We start from the raw sequence: 18,297 nt of genomic DNA, 5'->3' as shown, positions 1-18,297 counted from the left end.
CCCGTTTTTCCCATCATGCACTGGGGCATGAATAATTAAAAAGGTTAAATTTGTCACTGTTTTTTAGTTATATTTACACTGTTTTATGGTTGCTTTTGTTGTTAGGTTTAGTAACTTACTGTTTTGTGACATCTGGAGTTGATTTTCTACTCAAAATGACCCATTCTTACTCAAACACCATCCACTGATTGTCACCGTCATTGTGTATGGTGTACCAAGTATTGAGGTCTCTGTGTTCATTTGGGTAATAATTCTTTTGAGTGGACATATTATCTTAAAAGGATAACAAGCTGTCTACTTGCTTGCTTACATGTTTGTAAGTGAATCACATGCTTTAATGGCATGGTTGTTTCCCAGTTCTACATCGTTTGAGTAAATTTTAGAAGCCATGACTGAGTGAAAAATACTTAAATATTGCAGATTTAACATAAAATAATCAAGTAAATATTACTCATCAAACTCTAACTGGCCATGTTAATTTTACTTATTTCCTTTGCTAATTTTACCTAACTTAGCCAAGTAGATTTTACTTAATTCAGTACTTACATTTTACTTAAAATTTATTTGTGCAAAAACTTGATAAATTTACTTATTGTTTTTTTCAGTGTACTTTAGTACTGTTATAGAGATTATTTAGTACTGTTACACTCAAAAAAAGGTAAAACTTTATAATAAGGACCAATTCTCGCTATTATCTAGTTGCTTATTAGCATGCCTATTATTAACATATTGCACACATTCTGCATGACCATATTCTACATTCCTAATCCCAGAGGTGGACAGTAACGAAGTAAATTTACTTGAGTATTGTACTTAAGTACACTTTTTGAGTATCTGTACTTTACTTGAGTATTATTTTTTCTGGAAACTTGCGACTTTAACTTCACTACATTTGAAAGACAAATATCGTACTTTTACTCAACTACATTTATATCAAGGTCCCCAAGTAGAAAGTCGTTATATGTAGCAGTTTTTACAGTGTGTGCATTTTCAGATTCACTGAACCCTTTTTTCTGCGAAAATCCGGCCTGCGAAGGACCAGGACCTTCCTGTGTTGCCAAGTGTTACAGTATTTCTAAGCCTGCAGTTTTCCGCCTAGCTCGGGATCTTCCCCACTAAACTAATGTAAACGTCCGGCGCTACTGCACAGCTAAAAGCGCTCTAAAAGGCATGTGTTAACTCATTAAAGCCCTTTGGAAAATTAACCATGTTTTTACTATAGTAATCATAACTATGGTATTTGCAGTAAAATCACAGTATCCACAAATGTACTATTATCTCACTATAGTAACCATATGCTATTTGTAGTAAAACTTCAGTAACCACAAATTTACCATAGTTTCATTATATTAACTATAGTTTGATTTTTGTAGTTAAACTATGGCAATACAAATGGTAGGCTAATATATCTGTCAAAAATCACTGCCCTCACTTTACTATATATATATATATATATATATATATATATATAGTATATGTTGTAGGAGTGTAGGAGTGTTAAATGAAAAAATAAAGATGATTATCTTCATTCAGTTGTTCCATTTCTATAGGTTTGGTAACATAAAAGCTCTTAATTCCAAAGATAATACAAGCTAATCAGTGTATTCAGTAGGTTGCATTAGTGGCATAAAGTATTGTAAGTATACAACAATGCGACAATAAAACAATACATTTACTTTTTACTTTTGATACTTAAGTACTTTTAAAAACAAGTACTTCTGTACTTTTACTTAAGTAAAAATCTGTCTTTACAACTTTCACTTGTAGTGGAGTAGTATTTGAACAGTGGTATCTGTACTTTCACTCAAGTAAGGAAGTTGTGTACTTTGTCCGCCTCTGCCTAATCCTACCCAATACCTAAACTTAACAACTACCTTACTAACTACTGTATTAATAAGCAACAAATTATGAGTTGTGGCAAAAGTCATAGGTAAGTTTGTTAATAGTGAGAATTGGACCTTAAAATAATCACAAACCTTTATTTTGTAAATTGGTCCAATAGAATAATTAAAATAGCTAGTTTAAAGGAACAATTAATTCATATTAAAATAAAAAAATAATTTAAAAAAAATTAACAACTGGTTTTATATGAACATGTGGTTTGCGCATGGTTATATTACTGGACACTTACAGTAAATAATTCTTGCCTTGATTTTTTCTAACCTTCCTCTTTTTGCCATGCCTTTCTAAAGGTTTTTTTTTTTTTTTTTACCCCACTGGCCATAGGGTGCCATCATCAAACAATATGCTTTTGTTCATTGCATCACTGATGCCTGTGAGCTCTGTGCTGGTGAAATGTCACTGCCCACGTGGGAACATATAGTTCTCACCTTCCAAAAGGCCACAAAAGCAAACCCTTATATGACAAAACCTGTGATAAACCTGTCAGTATACAGACCATTATGGTCTGCATGGTGGGAAATGTTGGCATTTTGTCAATACTGATGTATTATACTGTTTAGGGAATGTAATTCAGTACTTGAAATGTGATTCTAGTGTTCTGTTTAGTATATACTGCACATTACTGCATACTGCTCACTACCTTTTTATTTTAATTGTAGTTTTGGACTTTTGTCACTTTTATTAATCGGTTACAGAAATGATAGAAATGGGGGTGGGGTTGAGCAAGCTGGTACTAGACCCTTTTTACATGAGCTTCAGCTCCCCTGTCTGTCGTCTCACCCCCCTAAAACTATAATTAGCTATTTGAACCATCTGGCCAGTGCTGTTTCCTCAAGAAAGTTTATCATTCTCATGTGTTTTAAGTCCTGTCAGTTTAAATAGATTTTAAGCCATTCAAGCGCAAGGCGGCGCAAAAGAGATCTCAATGTGTACTTCAAAGTAGAAGTACACAAAAAAGCTACTCAATTACAGTAACGCGAGTAAATGTAATTTGTTACTTTCCACCTTTGTGTTTATTTAGGTAATTTTTATTTCTAATGATCTCTCTGAGCGTTCAGCCCCCCTGAGCATGAAATCTTAGAACCGCTCCTGGGGTTGAATCAGTTGAATGCCACATTGTTGCAGTTGTGTCAACGAGTGGCTGAACTAATAACCTAACTAATGCAATTCCAAATAATATTTAGTAGAGTTTAGTAGTATTTTATTCTTAAAACCTATAGGCCTGTTCACATCAAAAGAAAGGTTTGGTGCCAAAATTATGAAAATTCAGTGCCCTTAATAATTTTAATTTTAATAAATAGCTAATAATGTGCCTGTTAAGACCAACACGAACATTCACATGTCATCAATGCGAGTTTTCTTATCTCTTTTTCATTGGATTGTAAAGACAACTGGCCAACCAGTATGATTTGCACTTTTGGTCACATGCCTAGAGCCTCTGTGTTTACATGAAACTATGACTTTTTGCCCATTCTGACACACTCAGAGAGTGAATTAGTTTTTTTCTTCAGTCCGTTTGCCATTTTTAAAGTATTGGTCAGAAGAAGAAAAAATCTGATTTATTAAATTGGAAAATGGAATTTTTGCAAAATGTAATGTCTATGGCATCTGTTTGTTTAAAATGTGATCACACACTTAGAAACCTTAAGTAAGCTTGTTAGCTTTATGCAACACTTTAAACAAGTAAAATATACTAATAGAGTTTTTATCTATATCTTATGGAAACCCATTTCCACCACTGATTAAAAAAGAAAAAAGAAGGTAATTGCGAATTTTTATCTCACAGCTCTGCTATAAACTTGCAATTGCAAGTTATGAAGTCAGAATTGTGAGATTGTAAACTTAATTGCGAGAGAAAAAAGTCAGTCAGCAACTTTATATCTCGCAATTATGAGAAAAAAGTCAGAACTGAGATAAAAAGTCGCAATTACCTTTTTTAATTTTTATTCAGTGATGCTTCCACAGTATCTGCTCTGTGTTGTGTTTTTTTTTTCTTTTTCTGCATATCATTTTAATATGTGGCAATCAAGGCTTTCTTTGTAACATTTTTTCAGAGCCTAAATGAACAAAGCTTCTAGGTGACAGCACTAGAGGAAAAAACGCAAGAAAAGAGTGAGAAAGCAAAAGCGAGACCTCGCTTCCATCTCCTGGGCACGTCTGGAAACCTAGCAACCAATCACCCGGGGCAGTCTCAGATAACGACCCAGCTGCCAAGGTGCATCTGTGTAACAGGGCAGCTTGAACTCAACCAAGTCTAGAGATAGAGAGGCTGACACTGAAAATGGGAATACCTGGCAACCGTTCTACATGATGCTTGGTCAAAAGCGTGTGAAAAGAGATATCAGACTGTCTAATAGCACATTCATCTTATTGTTTCTTTGTTACCGTGGTGTTTATGAAAGAAAGATCCAACATTCGTTTTTGCATGGCCTCCATTGAACTCCCTTATAATGACACACAAGTGGTCAGTCGCGCTGACAGCGACTTGTAGCGCAGTTAGCGTGAGCACATGCTTGATTAAAGAATGATGAATGCAGTTGACTGCCTTTTTGTGGTTCCAAAGTAAATGACACATCGATCAGCCTGCCGTCTTTGAATCGATCCAGATATCGCTGACAGGGATTTTTGTTGTCAATGAAGGTCACTTGTTCTCAGGCAACACTATCGATTATGGGTTTCTTTATGGATTGTTTGGTCAGCTGGTGTCTTTCTGGTGTGGTGATCATAACATTGAATGCTTAGATGACAGATGTTTTTTTCATAGTGCTGAGTAGTAGCTGAGTAGCTGTACCCCTTCTCTTTTAAATTTTCCTTACTAAAAATCCTACTGTGTCATACCATTTAGTCTTGGATATAATCACAGATGTTGTGTAAATAAATTTGCAGATCATACTTCTGAATTTGAGGGGGAAAAGGACCTCTCAACCAATTAGACCATGTATGAAACAAATAATTATGCAAGTTACTAAACACTGGTGATGTATAGCTGTGAAACATGTTGTCATCAAATCCAGTGACTTTCAGTAACTTTTGATTCTGGAAGTATGGGGGCAATCTAATCTGGCATGTTTGTTTATATAATGCAGTGATTCCCAATAATCTTTGTCAGCCAACCCCCTTAAAGTAAAAGATTTATTTGAAATATCTCTGAGGATGTAAATATTTTAAATAATTTAACAACACATTTGCATGTTTATAGTTCTCAGATATATTGGTTAATAGTGATATTGACATGTAGGTAAACAAATAAAATATTTATATTTTGTAGTGTTCAAGTGTTTCAATTATTTTTATTTAACATTTTTATGGTTTAGCAATTCTTACATTAAGCACAGTTTGGGCAAGCCTGGTGTAATATAATGTTTAATGCATTTTATGATGTTGATAAATAAATAAACAAATAACACAAAATAATACTCTTTGCTTTTTTATATAAGCATGGTATGTTAATGGTAAATTTAAAACAAGTTTGTTAAAAAAGTAGTTAGATTACATTACCTAAAATGAGTAACCTTGATTACTTTACTAACTACAGCTTCCAACATGTAATCTGTAATCAGTAATGGACCCAGCACTCATAATGAATGTATTACTATAAATATGTTGCATAAATGTTGTTTTGATGTTGTTAGCACTGCCCTTGCTAATATTTCCATAAACCTTATGACCAAAATATTTTGGCATTCCAATTTTCTCTCTAAACGTCCGATAATATTACATTAAATGGAACTCTAATCAAAACTTTCCAGATAGGCACTTTCACAAAGTTTATGGGACATTGCATTGTTACTCGTGACTAAAATGTAATGTTGCCATTTTGTACTGATCCCATCTTTTTTTTTTTTTTTTTTTGCATTGATTCCTTGATTACATTATTTGCTTAATTTCAGGTGTGGTTTTTAGGACATTTTTAAAATGTTGTACTGCAGCATAACCCAGTGGAATCAAACTCAATGTTGCGAAATGCTATACAATGGATTTGTGCTTGCTGAGTTGTTTACTGTAAGGAGATCATGTAACAGTAATTGATGTGTAAAATGACTTCCACTTAAAGAAGCTCTTGCCACACGAGTCAAGAGTGCACACTCTAATTGCTTACAGAGGCGTTTAAGTAAAAAGGTGTTTTTCTGGCTAGTGTCATTGCAATTGAGCATAATTGGGGATTCCATGATAGGATCAAAAGAAAAAAGAATTACCCTCTTAAAAAAAAAAAAACAGTTCAAGCCCACATGCCACATGCAACCCAGGCTCTTCACCAGCTGCTGTACTGTTAACATTTCAATGCTTCAGTTAATGACTGTACCTTTGATATTAGGAAAGAGTAAAGCTAACTGGCTGAGTGGTTTCCATGGAGATAGAGAAGAGATCTTTGACAGGGAGATAGCAAATTTAAGGGTGTAAAGTATGTTAAGAGAAAAACTCAAGGGCTTTATCACAGCACTTCTTCAAATATGTTCTATATTCAGCTATATTCGGATTCAAATACTATACCGTATTGTATGCTGCACAGTATACACTTGTCAACTGCCTGTTTTTGTTTAGTTTTGCTTGTTTTGTTTTTTTGTTTGACTTGTTTTTTTGTTTGTTTTTGTTTTGTTTTGTTAGTAGTTTCTCAAAAAAAAAAAAAATAATAATAATAATGAAGCCATAAAAAAAGAGAGAGAAAAAAACACTAGAGTAATGCTTACTACATATCGCACAGTATTCACTTTAAAACTGCCTTTTTGTTTTGTCTCCAAAAAATAAACCATAATATATATATATATATATATATATATATATATATATATTGTGTGTGTACTTTAAAATATACTCCAAATGAAAAAAGCATGAGCCGCACTCGTACACTTAATCACGGTTTTTTTGTTTTGTTTTTTTATTATTATTATTTTATAAAAAGCACAAACTGATCATCAGGATCATACTTCGAAATATTAAAATAATGAAAACAAATGGCCCTTCACATCATCTTAGACTGTATACAGATGTATTGTCTTCGGTGATGACTTCAGGTGCTTCCTTAGTTACCAAGTCCGTGCTGCAATTAGATTAAAAGGGCACAAATATGTTTTGCCAGTTTTGTTTGGAAGTAAGATTGCATGTCTGAGTGAATGAAGTTAGCATCTCATTAAAAGCGCTGTTCCTCTGTACAGGCCTGATCCGAGCGGTTCATGAATTTGAGTTTGGAGCAGTAATCAAATGAGCGTCTCTAGTCGCTGTCTCTGGAGAATATCCAGTCATCGCTCGGCACGAGAACCTGCAAGCTTCCTTTGACAATATCAGGCTAACACAGGACAATTTCCCTCCCAATAAGGTTTTATGTGTGAGCGCATAGAGTTAAAAGAATAATACACCCAAAAAATGAAAGTTATGTCATCATTTTCTCCTTCTCATGTCATGCCAAAGCCTAATGCCATTATTTTTTATGTGGTCGTCTCTTGCTGCTCTTATTAAATGTTTGAATATATTAACAAATGTATGTAATTTATTTTAATACCATGGATTAGCCACAGTGCAAAATGAGAAATGGCAAAAGGTCACACGAAAGTGTTAAGTATCAAAACAGTACCATAAAAAATAGTCCATATAACTATATACCATATCTTCTGTAGTCAGAAGACTGCTTTTGTGATGAACAAACCTGTCTATATATATATATATATATATATATATATATATATATATATATATATATATATATATATATAGGGAAAAATAAGTATTGAACACGCCACCATTTTTCCTAGTAAATATATTTCTAAAGGTGCTGTTGACTTTAAATTGTCACCAGATGTCGGAAACAACCCAAGTAAACCATACATACAAAGAAAACAAAAGATAAGATAGCCCATTCGGGATGGGGCCTCCCACTTATTCTACACCCCTAATGTCTCTTCACAGTGCCAGACTAGAGCCAAGCTCTACAGGGTTGTGGTTTCGCTAGATAGCAGGTAGGGACAGTGGGACAATCTCATTCATCCATTCATGTGCGTCACTAATTAGATGATGAAGCATTTGGCTATTGACATCTAGTTATATTGGCTTGCAATAGCTGTGGAGATGTAATTTCACTGTACCTTGAGGCATCTAAAGAGACGCTAATGGTGAGTTTATCAGGGCTTCATCACCACTATTCAGCGGGTCATTCATGTTGGTTGACTATCTTCCTTTGGTTCACTTCCCTCGCATATATAGGTCATAGCATTTTAAGGAACCTGCCCTCTTCGTCAGGCCCAGATTCCTCTATGCTCTCCCAGTTGGTCCATACATGAGCCCCCTGTAGAATATAATCACAGGGGTGTGTTTTATTGAGGTCTGGGACTGTAGCCCAGCAGCAAGAGCCTTCGAGTTCTCTGGAGTGCTGTACTTCTGGGTCTTCCACCTCCACGTTTCCTCCATCCTGGACCCTGCCACAATAGACACGTCCATCACCACTGACATATCACCTTTGTGTACGAGCAGGTCCGGCTTTATGAAGGATGTCGTTGTTGCAATGATGGGTTCAACCCACGTTGTGGAAGCTCCTTTCCTCAGCATAGTTTCCAGCCTCCTCATGACTCGACTGTGCTGTGCACACCTGGCATCATGGGAGACATAGAGGTGCATTAAGAGAGTCATAGTTACTCCCGCCATTTACCCGCGCTTCATTGAATTTCTTCACTTTGACATTCAGAGCACTGGGCAGGAATCACATCGCGTCAACACTTCACGATGCTTTGTTTTAACTGGTTCGCACCAGTTCTAAGCCGGCTGCTAGGTGCTGGCCGAGGCGCTGTGCTGGGGAGGCCGCCCGAGGCATATCTCTGTGCCGTACTTTGTCTCTTGCCGTCGACGGCCAGGTATGGGCCCAACGCTCCAGCAACATCCATTTTCAGGGCTAGTTTATTCGGCAGGTGAGTTGTTACACACTCCTTAGCGGATTCCGAATTCCATGGCGACTGTCCTTCTGTCTATATCAACTATATCAAATGGGGTCTGATGAGCGTCGGCATCGGGCGCCTTAACCCGGAGTTCGGTTCATCTCACAGCGCCAGTTCTGCTTACCAAAAGTGGCCCACTAGGCGTCTCGCATTCCACGCCAAGGCTCCAAGCCGAGATCGTTTCGGCCCCAAAGCCTCTAGTCATTCACTTTACTGGATAAAACTGCTTGTTCGAGCAAGCGCCAGCTATCCTGAGGGAAACTTCGGAGGGAACCAGCTACTAGATGATTCGATTAGTCTTTTGCCCCTATACTCAGGTCAGAGGACCAATTTGCACGTCAGGACCGCTGCGGGTCTCCACCAGAGTTTCCTCTGGCTTCACCCTGCCCAGGCATAGTTCACCATCTTTCGAAAAGATAAGTTCAGAAATTGAGTTATGTGTAATAAAATGGAACGATACAGGGAAAAAGTATTGAACACATGAAGAAAGGGAGGTTCAAAAAGGCATGGAAAGCCAAGACACCAGCTGAAATCTATCAGTAATTAGAAAGAAATCCTGCCCCTAGTCAGTGGAAATTATTTAGCTGGTAATTAGCTGGTTCAGTCCCAACACCTGCCAGGATTATGAAGATGAAACAAGGGTGGACATTTCAGCAAGACAATGATCCCAAACACAGCCAAGGAATTCTCAATTGGTTTCAGAGAAAGAAAATAAAGCTGCTAGAATGGCCCAGCCAATCACCTGACTTGAATCCAATAGAAAATAAGAACTAAAGATCAGTTCATAGAAGAGGCCCACAGAGCCTTCAAGATTTGAAGACTGTGTGGAAAAATGGGTCAAAATCAAACCTGAGCACTGCATGCGACTAGTTTCTCCATACAGGAGGCATCTTAAAGCTGTCATTACCAACAAAGGCTTTTGAAGGAACTTAATTGTTTTGTTTTTTATTTGTATGTATGGATTACTTAGGTTGTTACCGACATCTGGTGAAAAAAGTCAACAGCACCTTTAGAAATATATTTACTGGAAAAAAATGGTGACGTGTTCAATACTTATTTTACCCGCTGTCTATATATATATATATATATATATATATATAGTCATGGCCAAAAATATTGGTAAATATGATCAAAGAAGGCTGTGAAAATTAATCTGCATTGTTAATCCTTTTGATCTTTTATTTAAAAAATGCACAAAAATCTAACCTTCCATTGGATAATAAGAATTTAAAATGGGGGGAAATATCATTATGAAATAAATTTTCTCTAATACACATGGGCTACAATTAACGGCACCCTTTTATTCAATACTTTTTGAAACCTCCATTTGCCAGTTTAACAGCTCTAAATTTTCTCCTATAATGCCTGATGAGGTTAGAGAACACCTGACAAGAGATCAGAGACCATTCCTTCATCCAGAATCACTCCAGACCCTTTAGATTCCCAGCTCCATATTGGTGCTTCTTCTCTTCAGTTCACCCACTCATTTTCTATAGGGTTCAGGTCAGAGGACTGGAATGGCCATAGCAGAAGCTTGGTTTTGTGCTCAGTGACCCATTTTTGTATTGTTTTTGAGGTTTGTGTTTGATTATTGTACGGTTGAAAGATCCAAACATGGCCCATTATAAGATTTCTAACAGAGTCAGTCACTTATTGATTTTTTATCTGTTGGTATTTGATAGAATCCATGATGCCATGTGTCTAAACAAGATGTCCAGGACCTCCAGCAGAAATATAGGCCCAAAACATCAAAAATACAACATTATATTTCATTGTACACATGGGGTACTTTTTATCCCTGTGTTCACCAAACCCATCTTGAGTGTTTCCTGCTAAAAAGCTAATTTTTTTTAGTTTCGTCTGACCATAGAAGCCAGTCCCATTTGAAGTTCCAGTCGTGTCTGATAACTGAATATGCTGGAGTTTGTTTTTGGATGAGCTAGGAGAATTTTTCTTGAAACCCTCCCAAACAACATGTGGTGATGTAGGTGCTGTTTGACAATTTTTTTTTTAATTTTTAGTTTTCTGACCACGAGACTCAACTATTTTCTGCAATTATCCAGCTGTGGTCCTTAGAGAGTCTTTAGCTACTCAAACTCTCCTTCTCACCGTGCATTAGGATGATATAGACACACGTCCTCTTCCAGGCAGTTTCGTAACATTTTATGTTGAGGAAATCCTTAATTATTGCCCTGATGGTGGAAATGGAAATTTTCACTGCTCTAGCTCTTTTCTTAAAGCCACTTCACTAATTTGTGAAGCTCAATTATCTTTTGCTGCACATCAGAAATATATTTTCTCATTGTGATGGATGATTAAGGGAATGTTTTTCTTTGTTTTCCCTCCTATTTATATTTCTGTGAAACAGGAAGCCATGACTGGATAATTTCATGTTAATAATCACCCTGGAGTGCTCAAAATTGTGAATATGAATGGGAATATACTTGAGATATTTTACTCATAAGAATTTCTAGGGGTACCAATAATTGTGTCCAATGTGTATTAGAGAAAAACATGTATTTCATAATGATATTTCCCCCCATTTAAAATTCTTATTACCCAATGAAAGGTTAGATTTTTGTGAATTTTTTAAATAAAATATCAAAAGGATTAACAATGCAGATTAATTTTCACAGCCTTCTTTGATCATATTTAACATGGGTGCCGATATTTTTGGCCATGACTGTATATATATATATATATATATATATAAAATGTGTGTGTGTGTATATATAAAGTTTGGCAAACTACCATTTCTTAGTGTTGCTTCTTCCTGGGTCAATTGATATTTTTGGTTGTTTTTAGAGTGTAAAAAGGGCTTTAATTTAATCCATAAACTGAATATCATCCATTCCCAAATCTACACCCGTGACTCCACCAAGGCTCTCAAATCTCATTTAATCCATTTAATCGCTGTCAGTGTAAATGAGGCTTTAACAGAGGTAGTTCTTATAATAGTATGTGAGTCATTCTGGTTGTTGATGCAGGTCTACATGTTGACGTAAATATGTATTTATATTTGTGCTTTCAGAGGGCCCGGTGATCTGGCGCATGTTGACCTACCCTCCGGCACGCCGTGCTCTCATTGTGGGTTGTGGACTCCAGATGTTCCAGCAGCTTTCTGGCATCAACACGGTCATGTAAGTCTCATTTACTCAATTCTTAGCTCAAATCTCAACCTAAATGTGACCCTGGACCACAAAACCAGTCTTAAGTCGCTGGGGTATATTTGTAGTAATAGCCAAAAATACATTGTATGGGTCAAAATTATCGATTTTTATTTTATGCCAAAAATCATTAGGATATTAAGTAAAGATCATGTTCCATGAAGATATTTTGTAAATTTCTTACCGTAAATGTATCAAAACTTAATTTTTGATTAGTAATAACTTAATTTGGACAAATTTAAAGGCGATTTTCACAATATTTAGATTTTTTTGCACCCTCAGATTCCAGATTTCCAAATATTGTCCGATCCCAACAAACCATACATCAATGGAAAGCTTATTTATTCAGATGATATATAAATCTCAATTTCGAAAAATTGACACTTAAGACTGGTTTTGCCATCCAGGTTCACAAATCAATAGGTGCCAGTTGAAATACTATTATCAATTCTGTTATTTTCTTAGGAGGCCATGTTGTACAGTTCTTTGTTTAATTTTTTTAAGCATTTTACTAAAGCACTTATTATGGTTTTTTGGAACAAAACTCATAAACTTTGTTTTAGAAACCTACTTAGCTGCCTTGCGGTCTACATGGGAAACTACATTTAAGGAAGCATCCTTATTTAAATGGAACCACTAGAGACTGATTTGGAAGACTCTACATAGACAGCAATTTCAAACGCCGTACAAATTGTTCTCCTCACAAATTGCACAAAAGAGACTATTTACCCCTAAAGAGTTTGATATTACAGTGTAATTCTTTAATAAACATAAAAACAAATAGCACTTATAAATATTGGGTAAAATAGTAATTATTTTTGGAAAATGAATTATTATTATTAGTAGTATTTTTTATTGAGAATAGTTTTACTTTTAATTTATATAAAAGCATTTTTCTCAAACTATCCTCAATCTTTTTTTTTTAACGTGTCGCAATGCATTCTGGGATTAACTTATTCACATGCAATGCTACCTTGGAACTTGACTTCAGAACAGTTTTATTTCTATTATATTTTCTGTTCATAATTTTAATTAGATTTTTTTCGTATTCATTTAATTTTTAATTTTAGTTAAAGCCTTTGTAATTTTGTTGTGTGTTCTATATACTGTAGTTTTTACTAAGTTTTAGCTTGTTTATTTAATTTTAGTTATTTTAGTACTTTAAAGTACTAACAATGAACAATGAAAAATACTAATAAAGCATTTATTAATCATAGTTAATGTTGATTCCAACATGTATTAATACATTATAAAAAAGTTGTACCTATTAATGTTATTTAATGAACCACAGCTAACATAAACTAACAATGAACAGCTGCATTTATAATGTTAACAAAGATTAATAAATACTGTATAAAAACAAATGCATTGCTCATTGTTAGTTAATGCCTTAAACATAGGTAACCAATGGAACCTTATTGTAAAGTCTTTGATGTTTAGGTATTTATTGGAATGTGTTTGTTTTTATTCTCTTTTTATTGTGCTGCTGTGCCTAGTGAAATTTCTGCTTTGGGGACCAATAAAGGAACAATCCCAATATGTATGATGATATGATACCTAAAAAAAATGCGACAAATGGATTTTCCTTTATGTGGGAGGCCAGACTGGATGATTCACAACTGATAAAAAATTCACAAGTTGTTTATTCACATTCACAGATGTGACTGTGCCTATAATTCTCATTTTAGCTGAACTTTAATGGATACCCTACTAAAGTGTGATTTCCTCTTCGTGATCTCTTGTCTTTTTCGCTCCTTATGCGCTGAACTATTTTTCAAGCATCGTAAACAATCTTGGAATGTGTGCTGTTGCTAGGCAACCCCTCATGGCAAAATGAGAAGTGTTTATGGGAGGGAGAGGAGAATTGTATGTGTGTGTGACTGTGTGTTTACTTTTTCTCAGCTGTCATTTTGGAAGATGATAGGTCATGACAGATGGGTCCTAATATGACATTCTCGATCAATCAAACACCTTCATTATTATCCTTCTGTCGTTGTCAATCTATCTGTTCAGAGCAGGTTTAGACAGACAGTAGAGCAGTTCAAATTGACAGGTACAATCATGCACATATATGTGACCCTGGACCACAAAACCAGTCTTAAGTCGCTGGGGTATATTTGTAGCAATAGCCAAAAATACATTGTATGGGTCAAAATTATCGATTTTTCTTTTATGCCAAAAATCATTAGGATATTAAATAAAGATCATGTTCCATGAAGATATTTTGTAAATTTATTACCGTAAATGTATCAAAACTTAATTTTTGATTATTAATATGCATTGCTAAGAACTTCATTTGGACAGCTTTAAAGGTGATTTTATCAATATTTAGATTTTTTTGCACCCTCAGATTCCAGATTTTCAAATAGTTGTATCTCAGCCAAATATTGTCCTATCCTAACAAACCATCAATGGAAAGCTTATTTATTCGGCTTTCAGACGATGTATAAATCTCAATTTCGAAAAATTGACACTTAAGACTGGTTTTGTCGTCCAGGGTCACATATATGAAGTATTTTTGAGGTTTAACCTGATGTGCTATTTTGTATTTACCCACAATCACCTACTCCTCAATCATTTCTGCACTGTCAGATGTCAGTCATTTGTACACAGGAAGTGTTGTTGTGGGATATAATGTCTGTCAAGCTTAACCTTGGCAAGAAGCATTTGTCAATACCTCTCATGGAGAAAATGTCTGGGGGGACGTGTGCCGATTTTATGTTGGTTGGAAATATTGATTTGGTTCAGACAAGCATGTAGTCTTTGTAATGCTGTAGGTACAGCATGTGCACCAGCAAAAGCTCACTGTCCTATAACATGATTTTTTCTAGTCGACTAGTATTCGACTAAATGTGCAATTAGTTGACTAATTGCACTTTTATATTAATTTAATTAAGATAATATATTGGTGGTGGGGAACTAAACCATAATGAGGCTTTAATCTCTAGCCGATTCAAAGCACTGGTAAACATAAGTACTATATATCAAGGAGATATTTTAATTATTTATTAATAAACTAGTATTTTCTCAGTCAGTGTGTTGGCTGCAATACAGTGGATGCACCTTTAGTGAGAAATGCAGCTTTCATATGGAATACATAAACAGAGTATTTGTTTTTGATTTGGTTAATTTTAAAGTAGACAGTTCAAGCTTTCTGTAGATAACTCTCTCACATCTGTGCGGCACATAGACTATACGCTGAGCATTGCTGTGCTTAAGTTTTTGCAGTGCTTCAGTGCACACAGACAGATGGCAGAAAGCACATCCTATTTGTTTTCTTTATTTTACAAAAGCGTAACATCTTTTTGATATTGTGGTGTATGCAACTAAAAGTAGCCTCTTGACAGTTTCAGATGGCGTAACTTCTTGTTTTTTGAACTGTTGTAAAAATCAATATTACATTTGTAATCATGGTAATTTTTGGAGAAAGAAACGTCTCTCTTTGTGTGAAACTGATTGAAATGATATAAATTAGTGCTTTCAATCGATTAACATTTTTTAATCGCGTTAATCACAGTAATGGACTGTGATTAATCATGATTAATCACAAATTTAAAATACTAGGATTTACCTGTAAATGTGTTGAAAAAGAAATGCATGACAAACTAGTTCAAGGAAACAGAACCTTTCACACTTCCGCCAGGTATGAGACATAATCCTTATTATTATTTTATCATTATACTTTTGTTTTTATTCAGCCATTATCAGCCTTTATACTGCCAATAAAATGTTTACCAAGCCACATCGCTTCAATCCCAGTATACACCCAACTATTATCAAAAGTATTTCTAAATAAATACAACAAAACATTTTCTTGCGACCTTACATGAAGAATTATGACAAAATGCGTTATGAAGAAGAATTGGACCTGTTCTGCAGGTGCATTAGAGCTAATATTAGCATTATGCTTCATAAGACAATTTATGAGATTAATAGTACACTTTACTCAGAACTCACTTCAAACCACCATCGAGTGTTTGTAATAACTTCCTTTTACGATCACATGTGGAATTTGGTCGTTTACTGTTGTTAAAATATGCTATTTATAGCCTTTTATATTGTTGCACAAATTAGCATTTCAGATATACACATTCACCTCCAGAAAATCACATACAGATATGTACAAATATTGCAATTGTGTGTTTATTATCTTATATAATCTACAGTGGCTGTTGTCATGTTTATTTCTGCTGTGTAAAAGCCTTAACTGGCTTAAAAGGCTGAAACTCACGTTGTTTGTGATGTTACAACTGCCTCTCCGTTCTTAGGTTGCCAAGGATACATTCCAAGTATAATACACATTAGTAAAAGGATCTATTTTAATTTTTGTCTATATACACCTTGGGCGGCCGTGGTACATTATAAAAGTAGCCCAAAAAACCGCAACCCACAGCTATGTAATTTTTCCCGCCACTGTATTTTCAAAATATCCCAGTTGTGCCGCAACACTGGTTCGCTGTACCCTCATCACACAATGATAGATAACCTTCCGCCAGTCGCGTAGTGGGCCCACCCACTTTCATCTGTGGCCCACCCAATATGAAGTTTGTAATTTTCCAAATGGATGTAATTTATTAAACGATACTAATAAACGTCTTATTTCACTGTAACTTTATTTATTAACAATATTAAACGCTTGTTTTCATGGTCAATTACAGGTCGTTTTCCCTCTTCTTATAGGTGCATCATATGCTTATCAAAATGATGATTCATCCATTTCTGTTAGTCCCACCCACAATGTTATGTTTACGATGTATGGATATAATAGTAAAATGTGCGCGTTTGTGAAGTTAAATTTGAAAATAGCCTAGTGAAGCAAACATAAATCAGATAAATTCTTTAAAAAGTAAAAGTCTTAGAAATAAATCCGGACCGTCTACAAATGAAACCCGACAGACCACCTGAGGGTACTGGATTTATCGATCGGAAACTTCGGAACCAAGCGTGTTTGAAACGTCATATTAGCATAGGTACAGTGTTTAATCCGCTAAAGATGCGTCCTTTGTGGAAAGAAACACATATACATTGTGCTAGATCCTGGTCGCCACAACAAACTGTATAATTCGCAGCTGCGCACATTTCTGTGGTCCTCAATGTGCGTGAACTGACAGAGACGCTTGATTATGAAATCATCAGCGAAGCCCCGTTGTTTCACACTGAGGTAATGCTTTTTAATAAACGTCCTTTAGTTAACGTTAGTTAATGCATTAACTAACATTAGCAATACGTTTGTTACTATGTTTATTCATCTTTGTTAACCAGCTCAGGCAAATGTTGACAGATACAACTTTTAATTTTAATAATGTCCTATTAGTACATTTTGAAATGAACATTAATATAACAAATTACTAATGTTAATGCATGCTTTAGAAGTACTGTGTAATGAACCTTGGTGCTCTATTGTTTGTTGGCAATTTGATATGCGGTTTTCATATACACACCCAGTTTTATGTAGGCGCACCCACTTAAAAATTTCTGGCTACGCTAGTGCCTTCCGCACTGCGATGACAGCAAGAAGTTGGGGTCAAACCTTATCAAATGATTAATTTGCGATATTAATTGCATGCGATTAATCTAAAAATTTTAACGCGTTAATATCGCAAATTAATCGTTTGATAAGGTTTGACCCCAACTTCTTGCCGTCATCGTTGACACCCCTAATATAAATATATACTTTTTCTGTCCGCGTATCTTGAATTTTGGGATCATTCTAAATGCATTTTATTAGACTGAATCATGCAGTGATAGAACACACTCTCGCGCTAGTCTAGACTTCATCACATAATGTATGCGTGCACTAGAGGTGTTTTGAATGGTTTTTGCAAAATACTCAATAATGTCAAATCGCACATCGTTAAAACAACAATTACGATATTATCGCAGACGATATATATCGCAAAACCCCTAATATATACAGGTGCATCTCAATTAATTAGAATGTCGTGAAATTTTTTTCTTTCAGTTATTTCAAAAAGTTAAACTTTCATATATTTTAGATTCATTGCGTGTAAAGTAAAACATTTCAAAAGTTTTTTGTGTTTTAATTTTGACGATTAGATCTTACAGCTCATTAAAGTCAAAAATCTGTATCTCAAAATATTAGAATATTTACATTTGAGTTTCAATTAATGACCATCCCTACAGTATAAATTCTGGGTATCTCTTGTTCTTTGAAATCACAATAATGGACACGCCTGCTGACTTGGCAATGATCCAGAAGACGAACATTGATGCCCTCCACAAAGAGGGTAAGTCACAGAGGGTCATTACTGAAAGGTGTGGCTGTTTACAGAGTGCTGTATCAAAGC

At 35.2% G+C, this 18,297-nt stretch overlaps 1 protein-coding gene across 1 annotated transcript in view; it reads left to right on the top strand.

Annotated features, from left to right (window-relative positions):
• Positions 1-18,297, top strand: part of LOC131539099 (proton myo-inositol cotransporter-like) — a 99,529-nt gene that overhangs the window by 48,162 nt on the left and 33,070 nt on the right. The window contains exon 4 of the mRNA XM_058773422.1: positions 11,854-11,962. Coding sequence (XP_058629405.1) covers positions 11,854-11,962 — 109 coding nt within the window. The remainder of the gene's footprint in view (positions 1-11,853; positions 11,963-18,297) is intronic.

The sequence above is a fragment of the Onychostoma macrolepis genome, chromosome 04 (assembly GCF_012432095.1).
Source record: "Onychostoma macrolepis isolate SWU-2019 chromosome 04, ASM1243209v1, whole genome shotgun sequence".
Classification (NCBI taxonomy): domain Eukaryota; kingdom Metazoa; phylum Chordata; class Actinopteri; order Cypriniformes; family Cyprinidae; genus Onychostoma; species Onychostoma macrolepis.
The sequence above is the reverse complement of the archived record's forward strand: the minus strand, read 5'-3'. Positions and strand labels throughout refer to the sequence as shown.